The 23604-nt window shown below is 40.4% G+C and overlaps 1 protein-coding gene across 6 annotated transcripts in view; it reads right to left on the reverse strand.

The window, feature by feature from the left end:
- Nucleotides 1-23604, reverse strand: part of PHACTR2 (phosphatase and actin regulator 2) — a 138491-nt gene that overhangs the window by 26379 nt on the left and 88508 nt on the right. For 5 of the 6 annotated variants that reach the window (XR_010070335.1, XM_063329435.1, XM_063329431.1 and 2 more), the window contains exons 2-4: nucleotides 21136-21303; nucleotides 10929-11009; nucleotides 7794-7952 (exon numbers count right to left, since the gene is read on the reverse strand). Coding sequence is in view for 5 of the 6 variants with exons in the window: in XM_063329435.1 (XP_063185505.1) it covers nucleotides 7794-7952; nucleotides 10929-11009; nucleotides 21136-21303 (408 nt within the window). In the remaining variant the exon portion in view is untranslated. The remainder of the gene's footprint in view (nucleotides 1-7793; nucleotides 7953-10928; nucleotides 11010-21135; nucleotides 21304-23604) is intronic. The other variant, XM_063329432.1, reaches the window with a different exon arrangement.

Genomic DNA, 23604 nt, shown 5'->3' on the forward strand with positions numbered 1-23604 from the left:
AAAGAAACACATCTTAGTGACAATCAAATAATTTTCAAATTTGTTTAGAGAAATAACTAAAAGCTATAAATGAAAACCAAAATTGGAACAGTTAATTTTCATCAAAGTTCTTGCTTGTAGACTTCAGTTGTGATTAAAATTGGCAATTTATGTAACATTGATTTTAACCGAAATACCTTGCCATCGCTGGGATATCATCTTTATCCAGGACATCTCTTTTCCATACTGTTATGTACATCATATCAAAGACTGGCAGACTCTTTCTGCACAGCAGCATCCTATCTGCTCAGACAGTTACAGCTCTCTTCGAGCCTTCACTGCCCCTTCATTACGTACATGCCCTTTTCTTGGCCTTGACCAATGAATCTTCTTTTTGCCATAGACATGAGGAAAGCTGTGGTGAAAATGACTGCCTTTGACCATATCATCCCCCTTGGCATCTTATTACCTTTGCTGTTTTCATCTTTGTTAGCTTAATCTTTTTTATCTCATCAGATATAAACTTGACTGCCTTCAGTGTAGTCTCATCCTGCCCAAACTCTTGTTTCTTATTTACTCTTGAGATTTCCAGTTCCTACCTGACCAGTCCATTATAGCAGCTTTTGCCAGCAACAAGCCAGGTTTTGAAGTAGATGCTTTTTATCACTTTTCCTCTGCTGCCCCTCAGGCTTTGTGAACATTCACTGACTGTCCTCCCTCAAATTCCCCTCTGCTGTGATGCCAAAGCCGACAATTTTTAGGTTGCCAGCACTGTGCTTGTTATCCTGCTCTGGTCCCCTCTTGTTTTTTAGTGTCTAACCACAGTGTCCTCTCTTTTACAGCAAGTCCATTGGAACCTTTTTGTGTTTTTCTGCACTTATGTAAGACACTACAATCAATTCCTGGTATATACATAAGTACTGTAGTAATACAAATAACCAATAATGGCAACAGTGGCTTGATCTTGAACAGTGACAGGGATGGTCTGATGTCTGTAAATGGCCCAATATACAACTATGTTGTAATTGTACCTCCCTAGCATGATTCTGCTTGAATATGAACCCTTGGACTTCATGCCTGCTCTTTTTTTTGCATCTTTTGCTGAAACAAGGAGGCATCTGAATCAGTTCAGACCCATCTATTTGTTCAAGCCAACCCCCCAGGTACGTCAGTACCAGCTGCAATGTATTTTTAATGCTGTTGTTTTCCTTAATGTAGACATCTGTTCATCATGAACTGACCTTTTAACAAAAGGTCTCCAAAAGACCATCAGATAGGAATATCTTTTATTCACTGCTGCCTTGATCAAGACATCTGCCGTAAAAGCAATCTGCCTATAAATTACTCTTTAAATAGGAAAGCAAAGCAAATGCTAATGCCTCATTAAGCATTTGGATCAATAATATGCTTATGTTTAGAATAAATTTTCCAAAGGCCAGATTTTCAGGAAAGCTCATTTTGAGACCAGATTTTCTCGTTCACAGAAATTATGATTGGGGCCAGACTCCTAAGAAAGTTGTGTTCTCGTGCAAACACCTAAATGATGGTCAGGGTTACAAAGTGCTCAGTATACAACGGCTCTTGTGGGGACCAATCAAATCTCAAAGACTTTCAGAGAGATGCCAGCGTGCCATATGCACTGGAAAATCAGATGACTCATTTTGGAAGCTAAATGTGGGACCTTTTGCAAACTCTGGACCAAATGGACCTATGAAAATCCTGGGCATAGTTTCAGAAGCCATACACGACTGGGTTGAATAACGCAAGAATTTTTACTTTATTTTTGTGAACTTCTAAGGAACCGAAGGCCAAAGCTTTTCTACCCTAGGACTTTGTCATACAGTACTGGTATTTTTGTTGCTACAGCTAGAGCAGTGACGTGAAGCTAGCTCATGGAAAACCAGTAGTGCTGGAACACGAGCATATAACCTACATCAACTGCAAAGCACCCTTCTCCTGGAAGACAAGCACAACTCAGTGGAATAACACTACGTAAAATGGAAGTTGGAAATAACATATGATTTGTTGTCTTTTGCGGGATGACCTCCTGCTAAATGAAACTCAGTAAGAGTTTTGAATCGTGAGTTTCCTTTCCAGCCTATGCAGAGAGCTGTGTTTTGATTAATCAAAACCCAGAAGCTGTCATTCAGAAACATGGGACACAATGCAAGACAAGCTGTCTTTTGTCTTGTTTTTTGACTCATTGACTGTGCTGATGCAGGTGGTCAACTCATACAAATCCTTTCAAAAACTTCAGACGTAACCAGCTCCATTTTTTGTTCCTGCTATTGCTACTAAAATTCTGTTCAAGAAAAGACCCATTCTAATTGTTAGAAAGCTTCCTTTAATTTCCAGTCTAAATGTATTTCAAGCCACTGTTTATTCCTTTCTACTTGTGCCAGCATTGTCCTTTAGCCATGCTCTCTCCTGGCTATATACCAACTTGTTACAATCATCAAACGCGCTCAGGCTCTCTCAGGCTCTGTTTTGCTAGGCTGAACAAGAACAGCTGTCTCACGATGCTTTTTGCAGCTCTCTCTGCAAGTTTGACTTCATCTTTCTTGAAGATGGATGAGCAGATCTGTACATCTGCAGACTTCCAGATCTTACTCTATGATTTCAACAGCACCGTGTGCAAGAGGTCTTGTAACACAGTGTAGAAAACAGGAGAGAAATGGACATGTGTAATGTCTGATGGAAAGCAACTGTGTTCAGATATTTTACATTGCTTCCAAGATAGAAAAGGAAAAAAACCACTGACTGTCATTTTACATCGCTAACTGTCCAACTTTTGTGTAAAAAGCAAGCTGTTAAATCAAGAAAGAATACCTAAAACATCTTCACTGTCAGCTGCATACCTTTACCATTTCTTGGTCTATGGGAGACTGGGAAAGCAAAAGGCATGTAGGCTTCTACATTCCCTTATACTTTCTGTATAGAGAAGCTCAAATAATTGAATGGTTAGTTCATTAAAATCACATCTACAATCTTATTTCTGGAGCCACATTAGGATATCTTTCTTATAAAAGAAAAAAACAAAAAAGCAGCTTTACAAATCAGGACTTTTCCTCTGCCACTCAACTTTTGTGGGTGAAAGCCTGTGCCTCTCACGTCAGCCTACTGGCACGAGCAGCCTGGCTGACTTTAGTGGACAGGCTCTGCCCAAATACAGCTTTATCTAGAGTAGCTTTCCTTTTAAGAAGATTTGGATTCAGCCTCATTTGCATAGTTCAGGTGATGAATCGAAGATATACTATTCTTAGAAGAACTGGGTTTAGCCAGCAAATAACTCAGCTGGAGTGAGAGATTCTTTGGGAGTCAGGCAAAAAAAAATCCAACCCTTTTATGTACGGTGCTCATATCAATGATCTACAGAGATCATGAGTGTAAGAAGCCAGCTAGGCACACAAGAGGGAAGAAAGTCTGCTTTGTCTCTCACAGTGAGTGGTTTGCAGGATTAGACTTCTCAGAGAAAGCAGGCTCTTGTCCGAGACCCTGGAAGATGAGGGTTACTATCTTAAATTCAACAAGGTTTGTTCCACTTTAGGGAAATAAAGCAAAGGCTTCTGAGAAGAGAGAAAGAAGAAAATTTGACTTTGATGAACATTCCTTGGTAGACAAACTAAAGTGTTGGTCAGCAGCAACGCATGCTCATAAGACCAGAGCTTGCGCCTCCAACCTTCTTTTTTTGTTACCCATGAGAAAAACAAAAGATTAAATTTAATGGCAGATTTAAGGGAGAGCAGGCAAAGTATAGAGGAAACGACCTCTGAACCCAGCATACTAAGACCTGTTTGCCAGCTCTCAGTTTAGAGTTATCCTGGGGGGAAAAAACCTTATGTGCATGTATCCTATAAATTCATTTGGAAACAGGACTAGAAATTTTTTCTTTCACTGAAGGACATGAGAAAACCTGAGAGGATCGGACTTCTGTAAACAGCATAGGAACACTTCAGAAGTTTATGCTCCATGTCACCCGCAGGGCTTGCAACAGAGCTCTGGCTTACTGCAATGCAATTATTTATCAGAGAAGCATCTAACCCACCTGACGGATGGTATGCAAAACAAAACTTACAACTTTTTTCCAGGCAGTATCTTGCTAACAGTCACTGAGCCTTTCACTTCTTCAAGCCCAAGGTAACAATGAAATGTGAAAGTATCTGCCAGAGTCATGAAAAGATTTAGCTTGCTGTGATAAAAATGAGTAAGACCTAAGTTTAAAAACGGAACTCAGATACAAATTCAGGGTTCTCTGGTACATCTGTGTGCTAGAGATATCCTGGGAGGGTGGAGAGGAGAAAAGCAGCTCTGATAAAGTACCAGGAGGTGTTACAACGTGCAGCATGCATGCTGCATCAGCAAGCTACGTCCCTATACATAGGGAGGCAAACAGCAACAATTTTGACACCTATTCTACTGATGTGGCTTTTGGTCTTCTCCAACACTGCTGTAGGGGGCAGGAGGCAGAGAGACTCCTTGGATCCCCTTTGCGAAGCTCATACCCAACCTGCGACCTGGAGCGCTGGGTTCTGCTGAAGCTACTGCAGACAAGCGCCACAGCTCAGGAGCCCTGGCATGATGGAACAGTCCGGTCTGCTGCCCAGACAACCAGGGTGTACTTGGACGTGCCACCTGTCTACTCACTGCTCTCTATCCCTTCCAAGGTGCTCACAGAGAATGGCTACAGTTTAGCTCTTTGTTTTCTGCAAAAGATGGTAGTGACTTTTCTTAGTCAAAACAAAACAAAACAAAAGAATTCAGAACTCAACTCAGGACAAACATAGTGTGAAAAAATGATCTAGGGAAAAGATTTCTCTGATTTCTCATCTGCAAAGCTTTATTCATCAATTACCTGTTTTATGTAAAACTGTCACCAGCTTTTTATTATCCTGCCATAAAGGAGAAATTTCCTTTTAAACACACTGCTTGGATGACTGACATCTCGTCATTACTACAAACAGTAACAGTTACACTATTAAATTGCCAAAGGGAATTTTTTCACCAAATACGAAAGGCACCTGTGAGCTGACAGGCAGCAGATGGGTACATGGTTTATGGAGCTGCCTGGCAGCAGAGGGAACAGCTCTCAGGGGTCGTCGTCTTCACTCGCTTCTGCTTAACTCCTCTTTACATTGCATGGCTGAGCCTATTGTTTGCCCTGTTGATTCTATACTTCTGTGGCTCATGCTGAAACAACTTTTTTCCTTTAACTTCTTTTAACTCCTAACATATTCCACATTCTACCAAGCATTGCTGCCAACTCTCACCATGTTATCACAAGGTGCCTGCATCACTTGTTTTTTTTAAGCTTCCAGCTCCAGTAGTCATCATCATATTTATATGACAAGGCCATTTGCAAGACCTGCTTGAACAAGAGAGCAAGTAAAGACTACCATTATTTCATAAAAGCATTTAAAAATTACCTCGTAACTTTCAGGGGCTGAGAGGCATGTTTTGGGACATTTTGATTCAGCTGGAGTCAGAACTGCAGCACATTGTGCTACCAAACAGCAGGAATTCATCCTGTCTTCAGGTCTTATAAACATGGAAAGTGTATATAACTTCCTGCAAGATTTACACATAAGAGTTCATGACTCTAAAAAGGCTAATGTTAGCCTCACTAAAGATGAATGCCTTGCATCCATTATCCACTATCTCAGTTCTCACGACGGAGGGTTGTGACCTGATACACCAGCACTTTTATGGTCTGAGCAGAAGACAGTGAGGTAGGTCTGATTTCTGCTTCAGGTCTGATTTTGAGGCTCTGTGAGCATTAGCGAACCTCCACTCTGCGGTTGTTAATTCCTCGCTCTGCCAGCAGGTGTAATGCATACCTGCTGCATCTACCGTTAAAAATCATGGAAGATTAATCTGTCGGGTGAGATGCATCTGTGAGATGCAGTGGGCCTTGCTCTTCCACTGAGTTCAACAGACTGGCTCACCTTTTTGCTTAACGTGCTATAAAGTAAAGAATAACTGAAGTGTATTCACAATGACTATGCAGTGAGTTGTACTGGATTTGCACTGTGTAACACTGTTGCTGATGGATGGAATTGATTCTTAACACCTTTTTTGGGGCAGACTATTCCTCTGCAATAAATCTATCCTGTTCCTTTACAGGGGACTCATGGGCAGAAGAACTTATGTTTAGATGTAAGAGGAAAGTATACTTGAAGGGTTTTGCGTCTTCTCTATGTCATATTGACATTCTACGAAGCCTAGAATACAAAGTTTGCTCATTTGTTGTTCTCCTTCTCCCCCCTCCCTATATACTTCATCCTCTGAGAGGGACTGGGGTGATAGCTATAAATTCTTCTGTACTGAGTCTACTCCTGTACAGCAATCATTATTAATTTCTCCCTGTAAGGTCAACACAATATATAGGGAGTGCAGAGTGTAATAAAGCATTTGAAATAGATATTGAACCTTTCCTGCTTCACTGGAGTTCTACATTCTGCAAAGTCAGCTAGAGGGGATTTCAACATAGTTAGAAATGTGTATTTCTAAAAAAATCCTATACCTTAGGAAAAGTTCCAAGACCTGACAGTTCCAAAAAGCTGTATTTAGGGATGCATAAAATAATAAGTGGTCTGATCTAACCCCAAAGTTAACCTGAACCATTTTAAAGGAGTTTTCCACGGCTTTTATAACTCTTTTCCCCTGACCCAATACACATCTGGTTCTAGTTGGCACCAAAAGATAGGCGTATTTAAATGTCATGAAAAAGGCTAATCTTGTATTTCTGTCTTGTTGGGAGACAGGAAGTACTAGAAATCTCACAAGAAAGGCAGTTCTCCTTGGACATTCAGCCACTTTTTACGTAGTCAAGTGATTTACATAGCTCAGAGAAGAATTCAAAGTTCTGTATCAGCCAAACTGACCCTCTCAACCTCCAGAGGCTCATTCATCACTAGGTAGAGGTTGCTAGAAGACACTGGAAAGGCTGCTCAGTCTAACAGCCAGCCATGAAGTTCTTGATCTTTTGTATCCTTGCTCTTTCCTCTAGGAAAATCCAATAAATGGAATAGTATTTAAGAACACACTTTGACAGGGAAAAGAAGTGGTGGATTATTCAAGGGGCTAGAGAAAGAAAACAAAACTGGTCCAAATCTTGTGATTCCACATTAATCTTTACTTTTTTTGTAGTCAAACTCTTGTTACCAAGGTAGATCTGAGTTAATGTAACAAAATGAACATGGTCTTTGGGACTGCTAAATATTTACGCAATTAATCTATAGAAAACCCTATAGTCATAAAGTAGATTGTCCACAAATGACCTAGGTTCGGTTTGTGGTAGTGATATAAGCCCTTGAATGTTTCTGACAAGCTGTACTGCAAGTGTTTAAGATTTAATGAAAACCAACAGGAACGAGCTCCTGAAGTTAATTTCAAAATGATACATGGTTTTTAAGTGGCTTAAACACTTTTGAACTTTCAACCCATGAGCCACTTCTACAATGATATTGCGAGGTGACACATATGCACTTAGTGTCTTCTTCCACAAAAGGAAAACCTGAAACCAAAGCTTGCCCATGTTTACAAGGAAAGGCCCACACTGAATTTAGATATTGAACATCCCTGCACGCATTTTCATGCTCAGACCGTGCTTCTCTTTATGACCTCATTATATCCACAGTAAAAGGCATGCCTACCAGTGACGGAATACTGATGTTTCAGAAGTCTTATCTTCTCGGCAGGTTCTGCTGGCATCCTTGTGGCAGAACAGAACTCACAGCATGTATCAGTGCTAATGGAAGGACATGTTAATGTTTTAAGCAGGCGAAAAACAATTTGTGAAGAATGTGTTCATTTACCTTTTTGATCTTCTTTTTTTCCTTCCAATGCTGATGCTTTCTCTGATAAAGTACCATTATCTCCACTGGCTTTTACCGCATTTTCTTCCTGTATGGTTTCTTCACCAACAGCTATGGTGTGTCCATTTGAAGTTTCAAAATTTACTGTTACGTCACCATCTGAAATGAAAATTAAAAAGCTATTGTTGAGTTTCACTGCTTCCTTAGCATCTATTTGCAACACACAGCATCCCTCTGCTTCCAAGTTTCCATGGAAGCAATGCAGAAAGACTTACTGAAATGTGAATCACCAGGCTGCAGAGCTGCTCTGAAAAGTTAATGCTGTAAAGGAACTTTATACGCTTCCGTGTTCTTTGCGTGGACATCTCTGCAGTAGTGGGCCTGGAAGTGCCCGTTGGTTTTCAGGCCCAGCTTCCTGTCTGTACACATTCGCATCCCGTTCTTTTTTTCTCCCCGCATCTTGGTTTACACAGCAAAGAACTGTGTGCATGGACCACAACGGAGTTGCAACGTGTTCCAACAGGTCCCAAATCTGGACAACTCGGGGGCAGAGTTGCAGGACTACTGTGGTGCACCCCAGTAGGTAAATCAGCCAGGAATTCAGACCGAAGTTCTCAGAATATGTGCCCAGTTAATGAATAAAATAGGTCACAAAGTCATCATCCAGTCTTAAGAACCAAGGCGAGGTCTTCCTGTATCATGTTATCGTACCATTATTGAATTCTGCAAGTCAAATTCTTTCCCAGCTCTGATGATAATTTACTCACTTACCCAGACTACCTCAGCTATGAGGTTGGTTTTTTTCCAATCCTGATAACAACGCCTTTCTCTCCCCTGTTTGTCTCTATATTCCTGAAAAATGCTACATGCTCTTGCTGGCTCAACAGCTCACTCTCTTCCCTTATTTACCGATTTCTGTCCTCTGTTCCATGCATTTTAAAATTGCTGCTGATTTTTTTCTCTGGCCATTTCTAAGGCTTATGTTGCCCACACCCCACCTGAAGTTCATATAAATGATTGCTTTCCGTCTGCAGGATTCTCTTGCTGTCCATCCAAACATTATGCAAATCTACCTGGTGTCTCATCTGGTTCTTCCCATTGATTCTTCATTAATTGTGGTAACTCCACTCTCCTCTTCTCCTCCTCTTCCTTGCTCTATGCTATCAGCTGTGGATATTTGGCTGGTTCCCTGGTTTCAACACAATTATGTAACCTCTCTCCTACCACCTTGGGCTGCTCCATAGGTTAAGCTGATGGTTTCATTCTCACCCACACACTAATTCAACTTGATGTGTAAAAACTAAGTTTTGCCCTCTTTACCTTGTCTTGTTCACTATAGCTGACAGTTGCTCAAGGCTTCTTTCTTAACTTACCGCAACATTCAGGTTCTTCATCTCCTTTCTTCCAGAGGTTCATATATCCATTCTTTCCTCTCTGCCTCCACATGTGGCATTCCCACCTCTTATCCATGTCATGGTTCTGCAAACACCTCCTGCCTCCAAGTGGCACCTTCCACTTGTTTCTTCTTCATCCCATGTGAAACTGTCACTTCTTCACAATTCTTACCTCTCACATTTCAGGGCTCCGTGTAATTTCCCCATCTAACTTTCAGCTCCACGGTCATTCCTTCTAGCTACCTTCAGAGTGCTCAGCCACTGTCTTTTCTGTATCTCTTTTTTTAGCACCTTCAAACCAATCCTGTATTCTTTCGAACTGCTCCTTGAGAACTATAATTTTCATCAGAAAGGACGTACAAAGTGATGAAGGCAACAGGGACTAGATTGATGGCCTTCTTAAGATGGGAGGAAGGGGAGAAAATTGTTCATCTTTACATCCTTTTCTCACTTTACTCAATTTCTGTGAGGGATCCAAAGTCCCGTCCCCTTTTAAGAGTGGAATAGAGGGTCAAAGACACTGATGGTGAAAGCATACACACTTTTAGCACAAATGATAGCATTTATGTTCAGAATGTTTGCAACCAACCTGAAATGTTAACACATTTCATTAACTGTCCCAGGAGTACAAATGCAATTTACAACCATCAACGGACAAACTCACACAGTTCCTCAGTAAAGCGTATAGCAAAAAAATGTAACAAATTCACAGAGGGACAAATCGAGGTATGGAGAGTTTTCATTTCTTGTTTTAAGTCAAAGACAGTGGCAGAGACAAGTTCAGAAGCCAGCTATGCTGAATGCCATAGCTTGGTAATTAGCAAAACACTGTAAAGACAAGTGATGTCACATGTCAACAAACAAGCCCTTTATTTCTAAATATCAATGTGTACGATACTAACCATACACATTGATACGGTCATGATTCTTCAGCTCAGCCAGAGTAACACAATTTCTAGGAGAAAAATATTTTTGGAGATAATGGAGTTCTTAGATTCCTTGATAAAATGATGAATGGTTTAATTTTAAGCTACAGAAAATTATTTCACTCACTTGAATTTTATTTGATCTAGATTTATAGAAGATCAAGAATATTAGAAAGAATACCACTAGTGACATAATCAGATGCAGCACAGAGGTGTTAACCATGGTTTACTCATGCTTTTTGAAACACAAATTCTGGTTAATAGCAGTTACTAAACCTTATAGCATTTTGAAACTTGTGGTGTCTTCCCCACAGCTTTACGGTTGTGCCATTTGTGAATGTGGTCTGTATGATAGCAGCGGGATCTGTACGATCCCAGCAGTGGTACTTTTTGATACCTGAAATGGATGCTACTGATTTGCTTGGGGGTCCCAAAGCCCCTAATTTTTCAACCAAAATTTCTCGTGTTATACTCCAGTTGCTTTAAACACCAGACCTTGACTCAAAAAATAGATTAATCACTACCTTAAAAAATCTGCAAACAATAAGTAGGAACCACAGGAGTCACATGATTTAAAGGGAACATCAAAATACTTAAGGATATGACCAGAAGTCAGATCGTGTACCTATGGCAGGAGCAGTTACAGAACACAAGTCTGTCGACTCCAACTTTAGTTGTTTGTCAGCTGGCCCAAACTATGTCTCACACTCATCAGCTTTGTCTCCTCATACCTATTTATACTATGTGGAAACAATACAATAGTAGCTTTATCATCCGTGTTTACAACTTAGGAGCTAAATTCTCAATGTTATCACCTTGCTCGGGCATTTCCTTCAGCACTCCCCTTCTTATCAGCTCCTCTCTGCTTTGTCTTGTCGAAATCTTCCTTTCCAACACTAAAGAAAAAGCACAGTTAAGAATAGATTTATTCTTGTACTGCTAATGCTTGTGGAAAATGTATTAAAAGTTTATTTTTTTTAAAGAAACCCTGAGAATTTCCTCTGATTCTGCAGGAGAAGTGGTCTGGGTTTTCATGGACGGTCTCTGAAAATATCGTCTCACAATTTCAGGCACAGAAGGGGGAATTCACCAGCCTTCAGCTAAGCAAGGCTCCATGAGGCTTCCTTTACAGCCAATGGAAAAAGTTACTTCCAGAGTGAAACTGAACTCATCCTAGCACAGGCATTTAATACGTAAAAGCACCTCTTTACCATTGACTCGGGTGAGCAGCTCAGCTGGAGATACTTCTGTCTGCTCTGTAGATGTTTTGAGTTGGGAGAGACAAATCCTGCTCAGAGCAAGCAACTCACAGTGTAGCCTTTATGACATGCAAACTGTTTTAAAGGAAACAAAAATAACCTTAAACAGAAGCTAGAAAGTTCTGTTCTTAAAGGAAACAACATCCTCATCCAGGCTGGTTGGCTTTCATGGAAAAAAATGCAGCATCCTGTTTTTTAGGTTAAAAAAAAAGCATACAACACACAAAAAAAAGACTGTGACATGAAACATTTTAATTATTATGTTTATTTCCCGTGGGAAAAATGCTAAATAGTTTTATAGGGAAAAGCATTTAGAGATAGCAAAATAGACTAACCCCCCACTGCACCCCACTGCCAAACCAATACAGTTTTGGTCAGTGATCTGGGAGGCCACTGTAACGATCCACTGAATCATGGTGCACGGTCCCCAGAATGTGAGCACCACTTGCAAAATCCTGTCTTCACTGTTAGGAGAAGTTAATCTCCCATCCTGATTCTGTTTACATATGGACATCAAACCCCAAGTGACATTTGGAGCTCAAGCTGAGGGCATGCGGCAGAGCTTCAGCCGTGCTGGACTTCATCCTATTAATGTTATGGGATAGGGGTATTTATCTCATCAACTAATTCAAACACTCTGGTAATCCAATTACTGGCTAGGGTCAGTCTAATTGCTGTTTGCAGATTAAATGCTGCAAGAAGTATTGTCAACCTCACTTGTGCCAGCCCATTCGGATTGAGCAGCCATACGGTGAAGTGACGGCTCCTGTGAAGGCGCCGAGACGCAGTTTGGTGCTTCTGAGAAATTTACCCTCTGGGCACAGCAGCTGAGAAACGCCTTTCCCGGCAGCAGGTAACCCCGGCTGCTGACTTGCAACCGGGCTGGCTGAACTCCGACGCCTGAAGGCATCCCTGCTCACAGCTTCCCGCTCCCCTTCGCTGCCAGGGGAAGGGGATGGTTGAACAGAAGACGAAGCAGATCCTGCGCTTCCCAGATTTACAGCACCGTGTTTATTTCTCACACTGCAAAGTGTGGGCATTCAGCAAATGCTCCACATGGGATGCACTTCCCTACCAAAAAAGCACCGACTCCCAGCAGAAGAACCAGGGGCAGTAACCATTTTGACCAACCCAGCTCAAGCCAACCATGCCTGGGAGATCAACAGCTCATGAATGCACACAGTACTGGCACAAGAACATATAAGTTGGTCTGCGTTTATATACGCAGGTACTTTGTGGGATTTGTCTGTTAAAGGTCAAACCTTCAAGGCATTCAAAATACATCTGACAGTATAACGGAGCCCGTGAGCGTGGCTGCAGACTCTCTATGTAAGCCACCCTCCTTGGGGAGAGCGTGGGAGCCTCAACGCAGACCAGGTTAGGTTGCCTTGGGTCCCGATCCTAAATCACGCAGGAGCTCTTCCAATTTTTCCCTGTTACTTTTTAAGGTATATGCCTTGCAACTGTGTGTCACACATGTTATTGGCATGGCAAACAAAGCACAGGAGCATGCCCCATTCTTGCAAAGAGTTTTTCATGTAGGTGAATATATATATTCTCTTATTACTTCAGCTTTGAAAGTATAATTTACTTCCTACTATTTTTCCGCTCTGCTTGCTCTTTACATCTGTTTTCTTGGGGACAGTGAAATGAGATGATCTCCCATATATTTATTTGTGGGAGTTAATCCAACACCACTTGAAAACAATGATGCTCTTTCCATTAAGTTCAAAAACATTGAATCAGACCCCCCATCAATGTCTCCCTCTAGTTTTCAGAATGACATATTTTTTCAGTTCTACAACACTGGATTAACATATGTATCAAATTAATTATCATGGAAAATGTTAATTAGCATTAAAAGATATTAACTCTTTACACTTTCACTGGAAGACCTCAAAGCATTTTATTAACATTACATAGGTTTCATAACTTCCCCTTAGACGTAGCTATCTCCATTTCACAGATTAGAAAATTTATGAACAGATAAGAAGCTTAAGCTCCAATCCTTCATCATCTAAAATACTAGCCATGAGTGGTGTTTTTATTTAAACTGATTAAGCTCAGTTAATTCAGCTTGAAAAGATAATTTATTTAAAATATTCTATGGCCCATGGAAAGAACATAAGAAATCATGCTAGTATTCACTATGAGTATCATAACTTTAATTCCTTCAAAGAAAAAGGCAGGATTTTAATTTAAATCAAAGCAACCAAAAATACGTCCCCTTGTTTAAGAGGAATGAGTAGCCTGTCTACTTATGAACCTATACTAACTGCTATATAGCCAGGGTGGACTCATCATTATAATTTATTGCTTATTACAGACTTTGGACCATACAATACATTTCATATTTACACAGTCAGGTATTCGGATTATCAGAGCCCAGTTGCACTGAGCTTTAAGGGTCTCAAACTACCCAGCTGAGCTAATCACATTTGACTACCGTTATGTTTCAATAACCTCTCTTGAAATAAGAGAGTTACAAAGTCAAGCATTTAGAAGTCAGGAAATGTTTGAATGAAGGTTGATGGGTGTGCAGATGGTACAGCTTTTATTTGCTTGTTATATATTTTACCTTTGCCATCCCTGCCTCATTTAGGATACAGACTGCACTGTGTTCAATGAACGGTTTCGTTACCCAAATTTTTAACCTTACCTTTCAACCTGGCGCCCAGACCTCATTTGAGGAACAACCTAAGCCTTCATTCGAATAGAAAACTCTTAGTTTTCCCAATCGTCACTCCAGCAACTAAGTGAACAAAAGACAATATGTTTTTCTCCTTGAAACCCATGTGAGATATGCAAAGGTGTTATCATGAATGTATAGATAGGACATAGCACAGAAAGACTGAGCCATATTATCAAACAAGCTGACATTTAAGTGTTCATTTGAGGTACCTTTCAGGTGTAATTTCCCACATTAAAATTGTAATAAATAAAACAAACAAACAAACAAACGACCCAAAGCATAGGAATTCTAGTTGAATTGCCTACTTCTGGTTCAAAATATCTAATCAATAGAAGTAAAGCTATGAGCACTGGCCATCTGCCACTTAGCTAATGGCTTACACAACTGTAGAAACAGTTATCATCTACCCGAACCACCTGAGATGGGTGTCACTATTTGTCACCTTACAAATAGTTCAGTCTCCTGAGTTCAGCAGAAGGAGAGGACTGTAGTTCGGTGCTTTCACCATTGTCCCATCTGGCATGCTCCCTCCTCTCACCACCTCTGTTGTGACTTCATCATCTAGCTCTTTCTCCTTCACTTGAAGGATTTTAAACTTCTTACCTTTGGTTTCCAGACCTACCTCTCTTCTCTTCCTTCCTCTTCTAGTAGAACTTGCCACAATATGCTACCCATTTGCTTCTCCCATAAAGACCCCTTTGTCTCTCTATGCCTGCTGATCATCATTTTTGCAATCTCTGATCTCTGATTCTTCACTCAGGAGTAGGTGACTAGTACTTTCCTGAACCAAATATATGATAAATACTGTTAGCTGTACCACCATCATGTGTACATTCTTACGCTGAGTGACCAGTGGATCTTAGTACTACAAATCTTTTCTGTATCTAATAATGTGTGTGTATGTGTGTGTATATATATATCTGTGAATATATATATCTTAACGTATCTATATGATATATAGATATATCTATATGATATATAGATATATACGTGTATATACAAAAGTGTGAATATATGTAACATTTCAACATTAACATCAACACATTGTTTATAACGTTAAGCAATAATAAAATGGAAATAATTTCTCCATCTGTATACATGTATGTATTGAGATCAATAACGCAAACAAGTCAGTCCTGACTGTGAGTGTAACTGGTTATCAGTCCTTGCCTGCTGAGGAATGCTGAGGTGAGGAAGGCTCCACTCTCGAACATCATGCTCCAGCAGACTCAAAAAATCCCATGTCAAAATCCTTCCCCTACTGCAGTCAAAAGCAAAGCTTGCCCTGACTTCAGGTGTAACTGTCAGCAAGCGCGTCAATTCATCACACTGTACGCAGCCCTCGTTTACTTGAGTAAATCTTAGTTGTTCAAGGGATCCCACAAACGTTTGTATTTTTAGCCCAATATAAGTAATAGTAACACTAATCATTAGAACAGTTTACCTCAAAAATCAGTTTCCATCCTTCCCTCCCTATCCCCTCCAAAGAGACTGCTTAGTGATATTCCGCAGCTACAAACCTCGGACAATCTTAAACCCCATTCTCTGACTCAGGGAGTGCTATGAGCTTCTGGATGTTCTCCAGTCTTTAGTGTTGGTCTTCCAAGTGAAGCACAAGAGAATTCTGATTTTTAATTTTTCTCTGACTTAGTGAGAGCTAAAATCACCTTCTGCTCCCTGTCTGCACATACTCTTGCAGTGGAGCTTTGAAGCGGCATCTACTTCGTGCCAAGACACAAACTGCTGCCGCCTTTTCCTTCATGGCAAAACACTGCAGAGGGGAGAAACCCTTGAGATGATGCCATCTTCTGTTTGTTTTTACTTAACTTTGAAAGCCCTCTAGGCAGAAAGTATACAACTGGTGCCCAGAGAACAGATTTTCTGAGATACAGCATGGAAAATATGTTGTTGCTAAAGGAAAAAGTTCCATCCATCATTCCCACGTTGGCACAAATACTTCCACATCTAGTCCTCCTTCTTCTTTTGATGTTTGCGGTATTTGCTGTTTACGAACATCTTTCAGTTGCTGGCATAGGAGAGTCACGTGAGATTTTGTCAAAGCACTGCATGGTACATGGTACCCTGGCAAGGCTGTAGCAAGAGCCTATTTCAAAAAGCCTATTGAAAGCCCAGATAAAGCAAGAAAAGCTCTTTCCAATAGCCCACATTCTGTCTGAGAAGAAACTCTTTCTTCAGCTGCACACAGATTTATCAAGTTGTAGCCCTGTTAAGAGAATCGGCAATAAATGTGACAATCGTCATACCATCCCATGGCCTCGGGCCAGGAAATCAGCTTCCTGCATGTAAGATGCACGCACACACACGCACATACACATACCCTGGTCTGTAATGTAAATATATCCCTCATTGAGTAGCCCGAGGAAGAGGATTTCCTGTAGGATTTTTATTTTGTATGGATGTTTTCCCATTTCCTTCTCAAGTTAGATAAGCAAGTTTCTTCGTGCAGTCAGCATGCATCAGGGGAAAACCAAGTAAATGCATCTTCTCAGTCTCTGTTGGTCCTGGATCTGTTTCCTCAAGAAATACAGGGATAACTATTTTTTAATACTTTTTTCTTCCCCCCTGAAACTACCATCTGAGACAGGATGAATGCAATCCAAACTAGTTTTCATTTCAAATTCCAGCCTCACAGGAAGCACATACACAAACGTAAGTCAGTAAGTAAGATTCCATACCTTACATACATGGAGTTTAGAAGCAAATTAATATCTCCCTACAGCTCTGTGGCTTCCTGACGGGGACACAGCCCTCAAGCATGTAAAGACGTACTTTCACTGCAAGCTAACCTGATTAGCACTGAAAAGCTACAGCTTATTCAAGATACAGCTGGGGCTGGCACCCTGTCTGTTTCTGGGATTTTTGGGGATGCAGCCCCTTACAGTTAGTGCTGCAGAACAGTACAATTTATCCCTATTATTCTCTTTAAGGAGATATGTGAGGAGGGCATCTGCATTTCTGGCTAAGACAGAGGAGTAACTGCAGGAGAGCACTGGAAGCTTCCTGGAAGCACTGAAGCTTCGTATGTAGATAGGAGGGCAAACGGCAATAACACCTAAGCAAGACTATGAAGCGTATTTGCCTTGAAGATGTGCTCCAAATCTTTGCTCTGCAGAGACTAATCAGTGCTTAGATACATTCTTCTTTCTCCACATAAAAGCTCTGGGAACTATTCTTCTGGGTTACATCTTAGAGAGTCGCAAGGGGTAAAACTCTCATATGAAATTTAGGGGGAAAATAGTTTGGGAACCTTTTATTTATGTTTAGAACTCTTACAATTCATACTACCCAGGTTTACTTTCTTCCTTTCTCCCTAGCTTAGTGAGCTGGTTTTGAGGTGAATGTCAAGATCTGCAAATATTACAGAACTCAGAGTTTCATTTTAAGGAAAAAACCCAAACCACTAAATATTATCATAGTTGGCGAAAAGCACATAAACTGGGACATAAAAATACAAGCTCATATATCGAATGTACAAAACATTACAAAAGTTTTGAAAATCTGAAATTAATTCCCTATGTCACTATGTTTGTATAATTCCATCCAAATAAATCAAATTTTACAGTGTATCAGGATGGAAAAGCAGAACTTTATTAAAAATAGAGCACATATACTCCTTAGAGAAAAAAAAAAATCTACCGAAAAATGAAAAAAATAAAAAATTCCCAAATTTCCTGTACAACATCTTAAGTTCTGTTCACCAAGACATGCATTGAATTTTGTATATTTACTCTTCACAAACCATATAGTTTATATTATTCAGAGCATTAGAATGGGTTTGTACTTTATTAGCTGGTTTAGGTTATGTTATTAAATATAATAACAGTCTTTCCTGCATAAGAGTTTGAGTATGTACCACAATTCTCTAGTAGAATGCTAGCTAAACAATGAAGTAAAAAATTAAAGGTTTTCAGGGTAATTTAAAAGCCTATATAGAAGATGATACTTCTAGATACACAAGACACATTAAGCACTTAGTGAATCAAGAACGTTAGTTGCTTTTTTGCCCCAAAGGACTGTAGATACAAAGTGTTGTGACTGGACTTAGAGCGGGGACTTCGGTTAGTCAGCTGTTTTCTCCTCCTCCTGCACTGAACTTTTCCCAAACACTGTACCATTTACAGAGATACTTCATTGTGCAGATAATTAACTTCCCCTTTTCAATACATAATTATATAAAATCATGTATTAAATTGACCAAAAGAGCTCCCACTTATATGATCTACAGACTATACTTATCTTTTACTACCTACCCTCCTCTTCTGCCAATTTGTACCGCAAATTCTCGTAACTTTTATGGATTTCTGCTTGCACCCTAGTGCTCTCCATTTTTAAGAAAAGATTGATCACAAAATAAAGCTTTAACTTCGAAAAAAGACAAGGAGGTCTATATTACTCTTTCAGTTTCCAGACCTAAATGGCAGTGCTGCAAAACCACAGCTGAAATGAGAGAAAAAACAGGTTGTCTAAATTTTAAGAAGTTATCCAAAAAAGTGGCTCTGTTTTTCCTCTCTGCTTCAGAGCACTTTATTGATAGCAGTCCAAGTGGTAACCTTCGCAGAAGAGTAAAAACTACTACTTCTTGTTAAATTTTGCTGGATTTGTTTTTAGCTGGATCAGGTTTGTGATCTGCTCTTGGCAAAACTGGTGCCAGTACGCAGGAGGCAGAGGAAGTCAACAGACACAGCTGACAGAACTGGGAAGATAAATTATCACTGGAAAACTAGTTCTGAGGTAGTTACAGTGGACACTGCTTCCCAATAATTACCTCTTTCTTAAGGGTAATAAATGCAGCTATGCATTGAGAGCACACAGTGGCAAAACTGGGCTCGGAATGTAAAACGTTACACAAACCCTGCTGTAGTGTCACCAGTACCTTAGCTCTGATGGTCTACGTGTATGACTGCAGCAAGGTCCGGGGAGAGAGATAACAACCCTTATTACAAACTACCGTAGCTGTATGGCACCTGAAAAAGATATTTTGTGGCTCGAAATTTGTCTGTTTGTATCTATAGTATAATTTTAAAGCTTGATTTTCATTTACTGTTCTGAAATTATTTAATGCTTTCTGTCCATTACACGTACTGCTACGCATCTCCATTTTTCAGGTGCTCACCTTGAGATAAATTGTCCATAATAACTCCATCGGCAGTCAGTGCCAATGGGAACTGTGGGTTCTCCACAGCCCTGAATGGACTTGAGGGACCACACCATCATAAACAAGACAGGCAAATTAAGTACAAGCAAGTAACTAGGAGGCATTTTTGGAAATGTTGACCACCTTAATTTCTTTGTGCCTGAGTTCCTCCTTTTGTAAAATAAATAAAAACACATGCTTTGCTTTGGTATTGTAAGAATTGATGCATCATGCGTGTAAGACTGGATTGAGGCCTCTGAAGAAAGACAGTACAACATAAGAAATACTGTATTTAACATGAATTGTTGAATTCATTGATTTGTAAAAAAATAACTGCAAAATGACACATGCATTATTATTTAATGATATAACAACTTAACACACGCTAATACGTTGTGACAGTTTGGGAAATCTCTGTATACACAGCCTATGAATGGTGATTATTCTGGAGAATTCACTGCATATAAAATCACATACCTGTCCAACAGTAGCTGCAGAACATTCAGGAGTCATTAACTAGAAATAACTTTGCTCTAGCAGTATGATAAAAGTACTGGAGAAGCTGAAGGAAACTGGAAGCAACGAAGGAGATAGCAGAGAGAGGATTTTTTTTTATCGCAGCAGTAGAAGAAATTGTGGGGGTTTTGTTGCAGTCTAACCAGGAAAGTTTAAAAAAAAAAAAAAACAAAACCAAAGAGAGAGACTGAGAGAAGGATTTGAGGATCTCAGAAAGATTGTCCAAAACTTCAGTTGGTATCTGGAGTCATGATGGCATCACAAAAGATGGCTTCTTTTTACCTTTTGTGTAAATAAAGCAAATTTTACAAGTTACACTGCAAAACCATAGAGTTCCTTGCTGTAATTGTCAAGGGTTGCTATGGGTTTAAAATGTCAAGCAGCATACTCCTAGGAGTTCAGGAAAGCCTAGTGAGGATACCTCAGGAGATTCGTTTTGGGTTTGTTGCCTAGAGCCATGGAAAGGGCTTGCACTGTGGTAATGAATCTGAAGAGCTCATAAACACTCCCTGGACTCTGTTTAGGCTCAAGTTTAGAGAAGCGCAACGTCAAATGTCTGAATTCCAAACCATAAGTTTGGGATTTTTCTGGAGAAATCTTGGCCAGAGCTGTGACACACAGAGACACACACACATATATGCAGGGTGGCATTCAGTTTCTTAAACATGGGTGCCTACAGCCACTTGAGGTGCCCCAGGGTTTTGGAGGTGTCTGCACAGGGATGGCAAATACGATGCAGAACCTTCTAGGAGAGTAGACAGGACACCCCAGAGCATCTCAAGTCGCACCAAGCAACTGTGTTTAGCTCAGTGAATCCCAGCCCTCAAACTTCCTCTTTATCAGAAGAAATGTAATTCAATCACAGCATTTTATTTCAGACCATTCTTCAAGCCTTCTCAATGGGGGAGTGAAGGGGCAGAGCAGCCTGTATGAAGGCAGTGGTCGCAAAGCTGATCCTTGTTCTTCTGCTGGGCACGGCCACGTCTGCTTCTCCCCTCTGAACAGACCAAACTTCTGTCCCCATGGGGGCAAGGTACGTTTCACAATCCAAGTCATGGACTATTAGGAGGACGTAGAGACATTTCCAACATATTTGAGGATATGTAACATAAAGCCTAGTGTTTCTTAGTTGAAAGAAGAGAGTACTGTCAACATCAAAAGAATACCATATATAATGTATAGTAAACAAATAAACTGCATATTTTTGGTGATAGGTTCAGGACAGAAGCTGAACAAGCTTAGGTTTTTCCTTGCCAAGGATCGAACTGTTTTTCTGTATGTCAAATACTGTGCCTAAATAATCCCTGCCATCTAACAACCTCCAAGAGCTTTTCAAATACTACTCTGCAAAGCCACCACAGTGTTTTCTACTATTTGCCCCCAAAGGGCCACAGACATACCTGCCGACGTTTCTCTGAATTTGTCACTAGTCTTCTTCTTCCGCCATTTCCAAGGTTTAAAGATTTTGCCAATGGTGGAGAGTTTGCCCTTCCTCTTGAAGGGGGGAGTTTGGGATCCTGGGGCTGGTCCATCCGAGTTAGCAATTGAAGCCTTATCCAAACCATCAACTGTATAAACAAGAAAAATAAAGGTAACTGAAGGATGCAAAACAAAATGGTACCCGACAGCTACACTCCTCCACTACTAGACTGCAACAGGCTGTGTGTGGGCCCACGTGTTTTCTGTTCCAGAAAGCAGCCAAAGGGCACTTGACTGCAGCCCGTGGTCACTAGCCAGTCCCCACCTCAGCTAGCCCTGGGCTTCACTGCTGCTCAGCACCTCAGCTGCAGCAGGCCAGAACTTGCTTCTCGCGACACGCATCTGGCACATCTGCATGTTTCTGCGGTTTTTCACCGCTACTGCAGAGTTTCTTTCAACACATGTTTGGGCGACTTTTTCTTATCTTTGGTAAAGCTGAATAACTAGCTGTCATCATATAGAAAACAAAACCCTTACAATGCAAAAACATAAACTATTTCTTTTGAGTGAAACAAATCATTTCTTAAACAAGCTCTAAAGATAACTGTTCTGGCAGCAGAATGGGAATAGGTCCGTTTGACATCCCTGGTAATCAGTCATTCACAGCACAGCCTGCCGTGAGTCAGGCTTCTTATTAACAAAACGCATTTAACAATAAGCTTCTGGGCTGTAGCCAAAATTTAATGAAGGATTACTTTTCTGCAAAAACATATTGAGTGATATGAAAGCCAATATTTATCATTGATGGCTGTAACATCAAGTTTTGTGAACCAAAATAAGACTCATTCTACAACATGCCATAGCATACAGTTAAAATAAATGTCCCGGAAATTTTCCTAAGGAGTCTACTATTATCTATTTCTATTTAAGAACTGAGGTTTCTTAGAGCCTTCCATTCGTGGTCCTGCAAACACTTCAGATATGCTTAATTTTATTCACGTGAGCAGCTTCACTGAAGTAACTGTGATTACTTACGTACATAAAATTAATCACAGGCTTAAATGTTTGCGGCATAAGGGCTCTGTAATTGCTTTCATTCATCTAAACATTCTAATTATAACCAATTCGGAACAGAGTTTCTGCCATTGTCAACAGTAATCATGATAATCATAGATGATTAAATCAGAAAGTGCTATTCAAAGAAGGAAATATCGCTGTCCCCATTTTACAGATGGAAAATATGAAGCACAGAATTGTTAAGTGCTTAATTTTATGTTTGCCAAATGGCTTCCTGAATCCTGGTCCTGTGTCCTAGCTGCAAAAAAGATACATATTCAGACATATAACATCATGGTGCAATCTTATTATTCTGCTTCTCAGACAAATGGCATTTAATGAGTCCTATATTTGTCCTAGACTTTAGATTGATCCAGGATGCTAAAAAAATATCTTTTCTGTGAGAAAGCTGATGTAATGCAATCAGAGTCCAAGAAACTTTATTTCCAATGTTTTGAAATAAAGTACTGGGAAAAAAGATCCATTGTATAACTTCATTGAAGTCTATGAAGTTAAAACCAGAGATAAATTTGTATGAAAACGATAGCATTTAAATCAATAAATCTGAGTGAGTTATGCCATAAAATTTAACAAATTCTGTACTGTCAGAGAGATGGAAAACTTCTCCAGGGTAAATTACTGTTATTCCGATGCATTGGAATTTAAAGATTTTATTTAAGTATTTTCCTTGTGTATGTTCTGGTCTATAACATGGAGATAAGATGGAAGAAAAGTGCGCAAATGGGCTTTCAATGTAAAACGCCAAGCTTTTGGCAAGGACACAGATACGTCTACCCCTTGCACAAGTACAAAACCCCAGCTTCCTCACTTGTGCATCCTAGAGAATGAAACAGGGCGATCTTTAGGGACACTTAAGCTGCAACTCCCTTAAAACAAACCAGCTGCCACCCTAGAGACCTTGCGAAGCCAGGTGAGAGGTGGGGATGAGAAGACCACCAGAGGCAGCGAGCAGCTCTGCAGAGAGAGAGAGGCGTGGCACAGCAGAAGGACCTCTGTGGGGCTGCCTCACCTGGAATTAGGGATCGCACTTTTGTCTATGCTTACGGTCACTGCCTATGTTGTACAATCCCTTGTGGAATACAGAAGCCTCTGCTGGAAACTGGATCTAAGGGAGAAGTACGTTTACCTGGAAGGTAGTTGCAATTCCAGTTGATATCAGAAGGGGCAAGGGCCACAGCTTGTGGCTGGGGAGAGTCAGCTTAGACGTAAGGAAAACACTTCCCGGAGGTGGGTGGCACAGCACTGGAGCAGGTCTTGGGACATTTTGGAGGTTCAGCCAGGGCTGACCTCACCTACTTTCGGTAACAGTCCTACTCTGAAGAAGGGACTGGACTGAGTGACTTTCCGAGGTCCTTCCCAATCAAGATTCCTGT

This window comes from Chroicocephalus ridibundus, chromosome 3 (genome assembly GCF_963924245.1).
Source record: "Chroicocephalus ridibundus chromosome 3, bChrRid1.1, whole genome shotgun sequence".
NCBI classification, from domain to species: domain Eukaryota; kingdom Metazoa; phylum Chordata; class Aves; order Charadriiformes; family Laridae; genus Chroicocephalus; species Chroicocephalus ridibundus.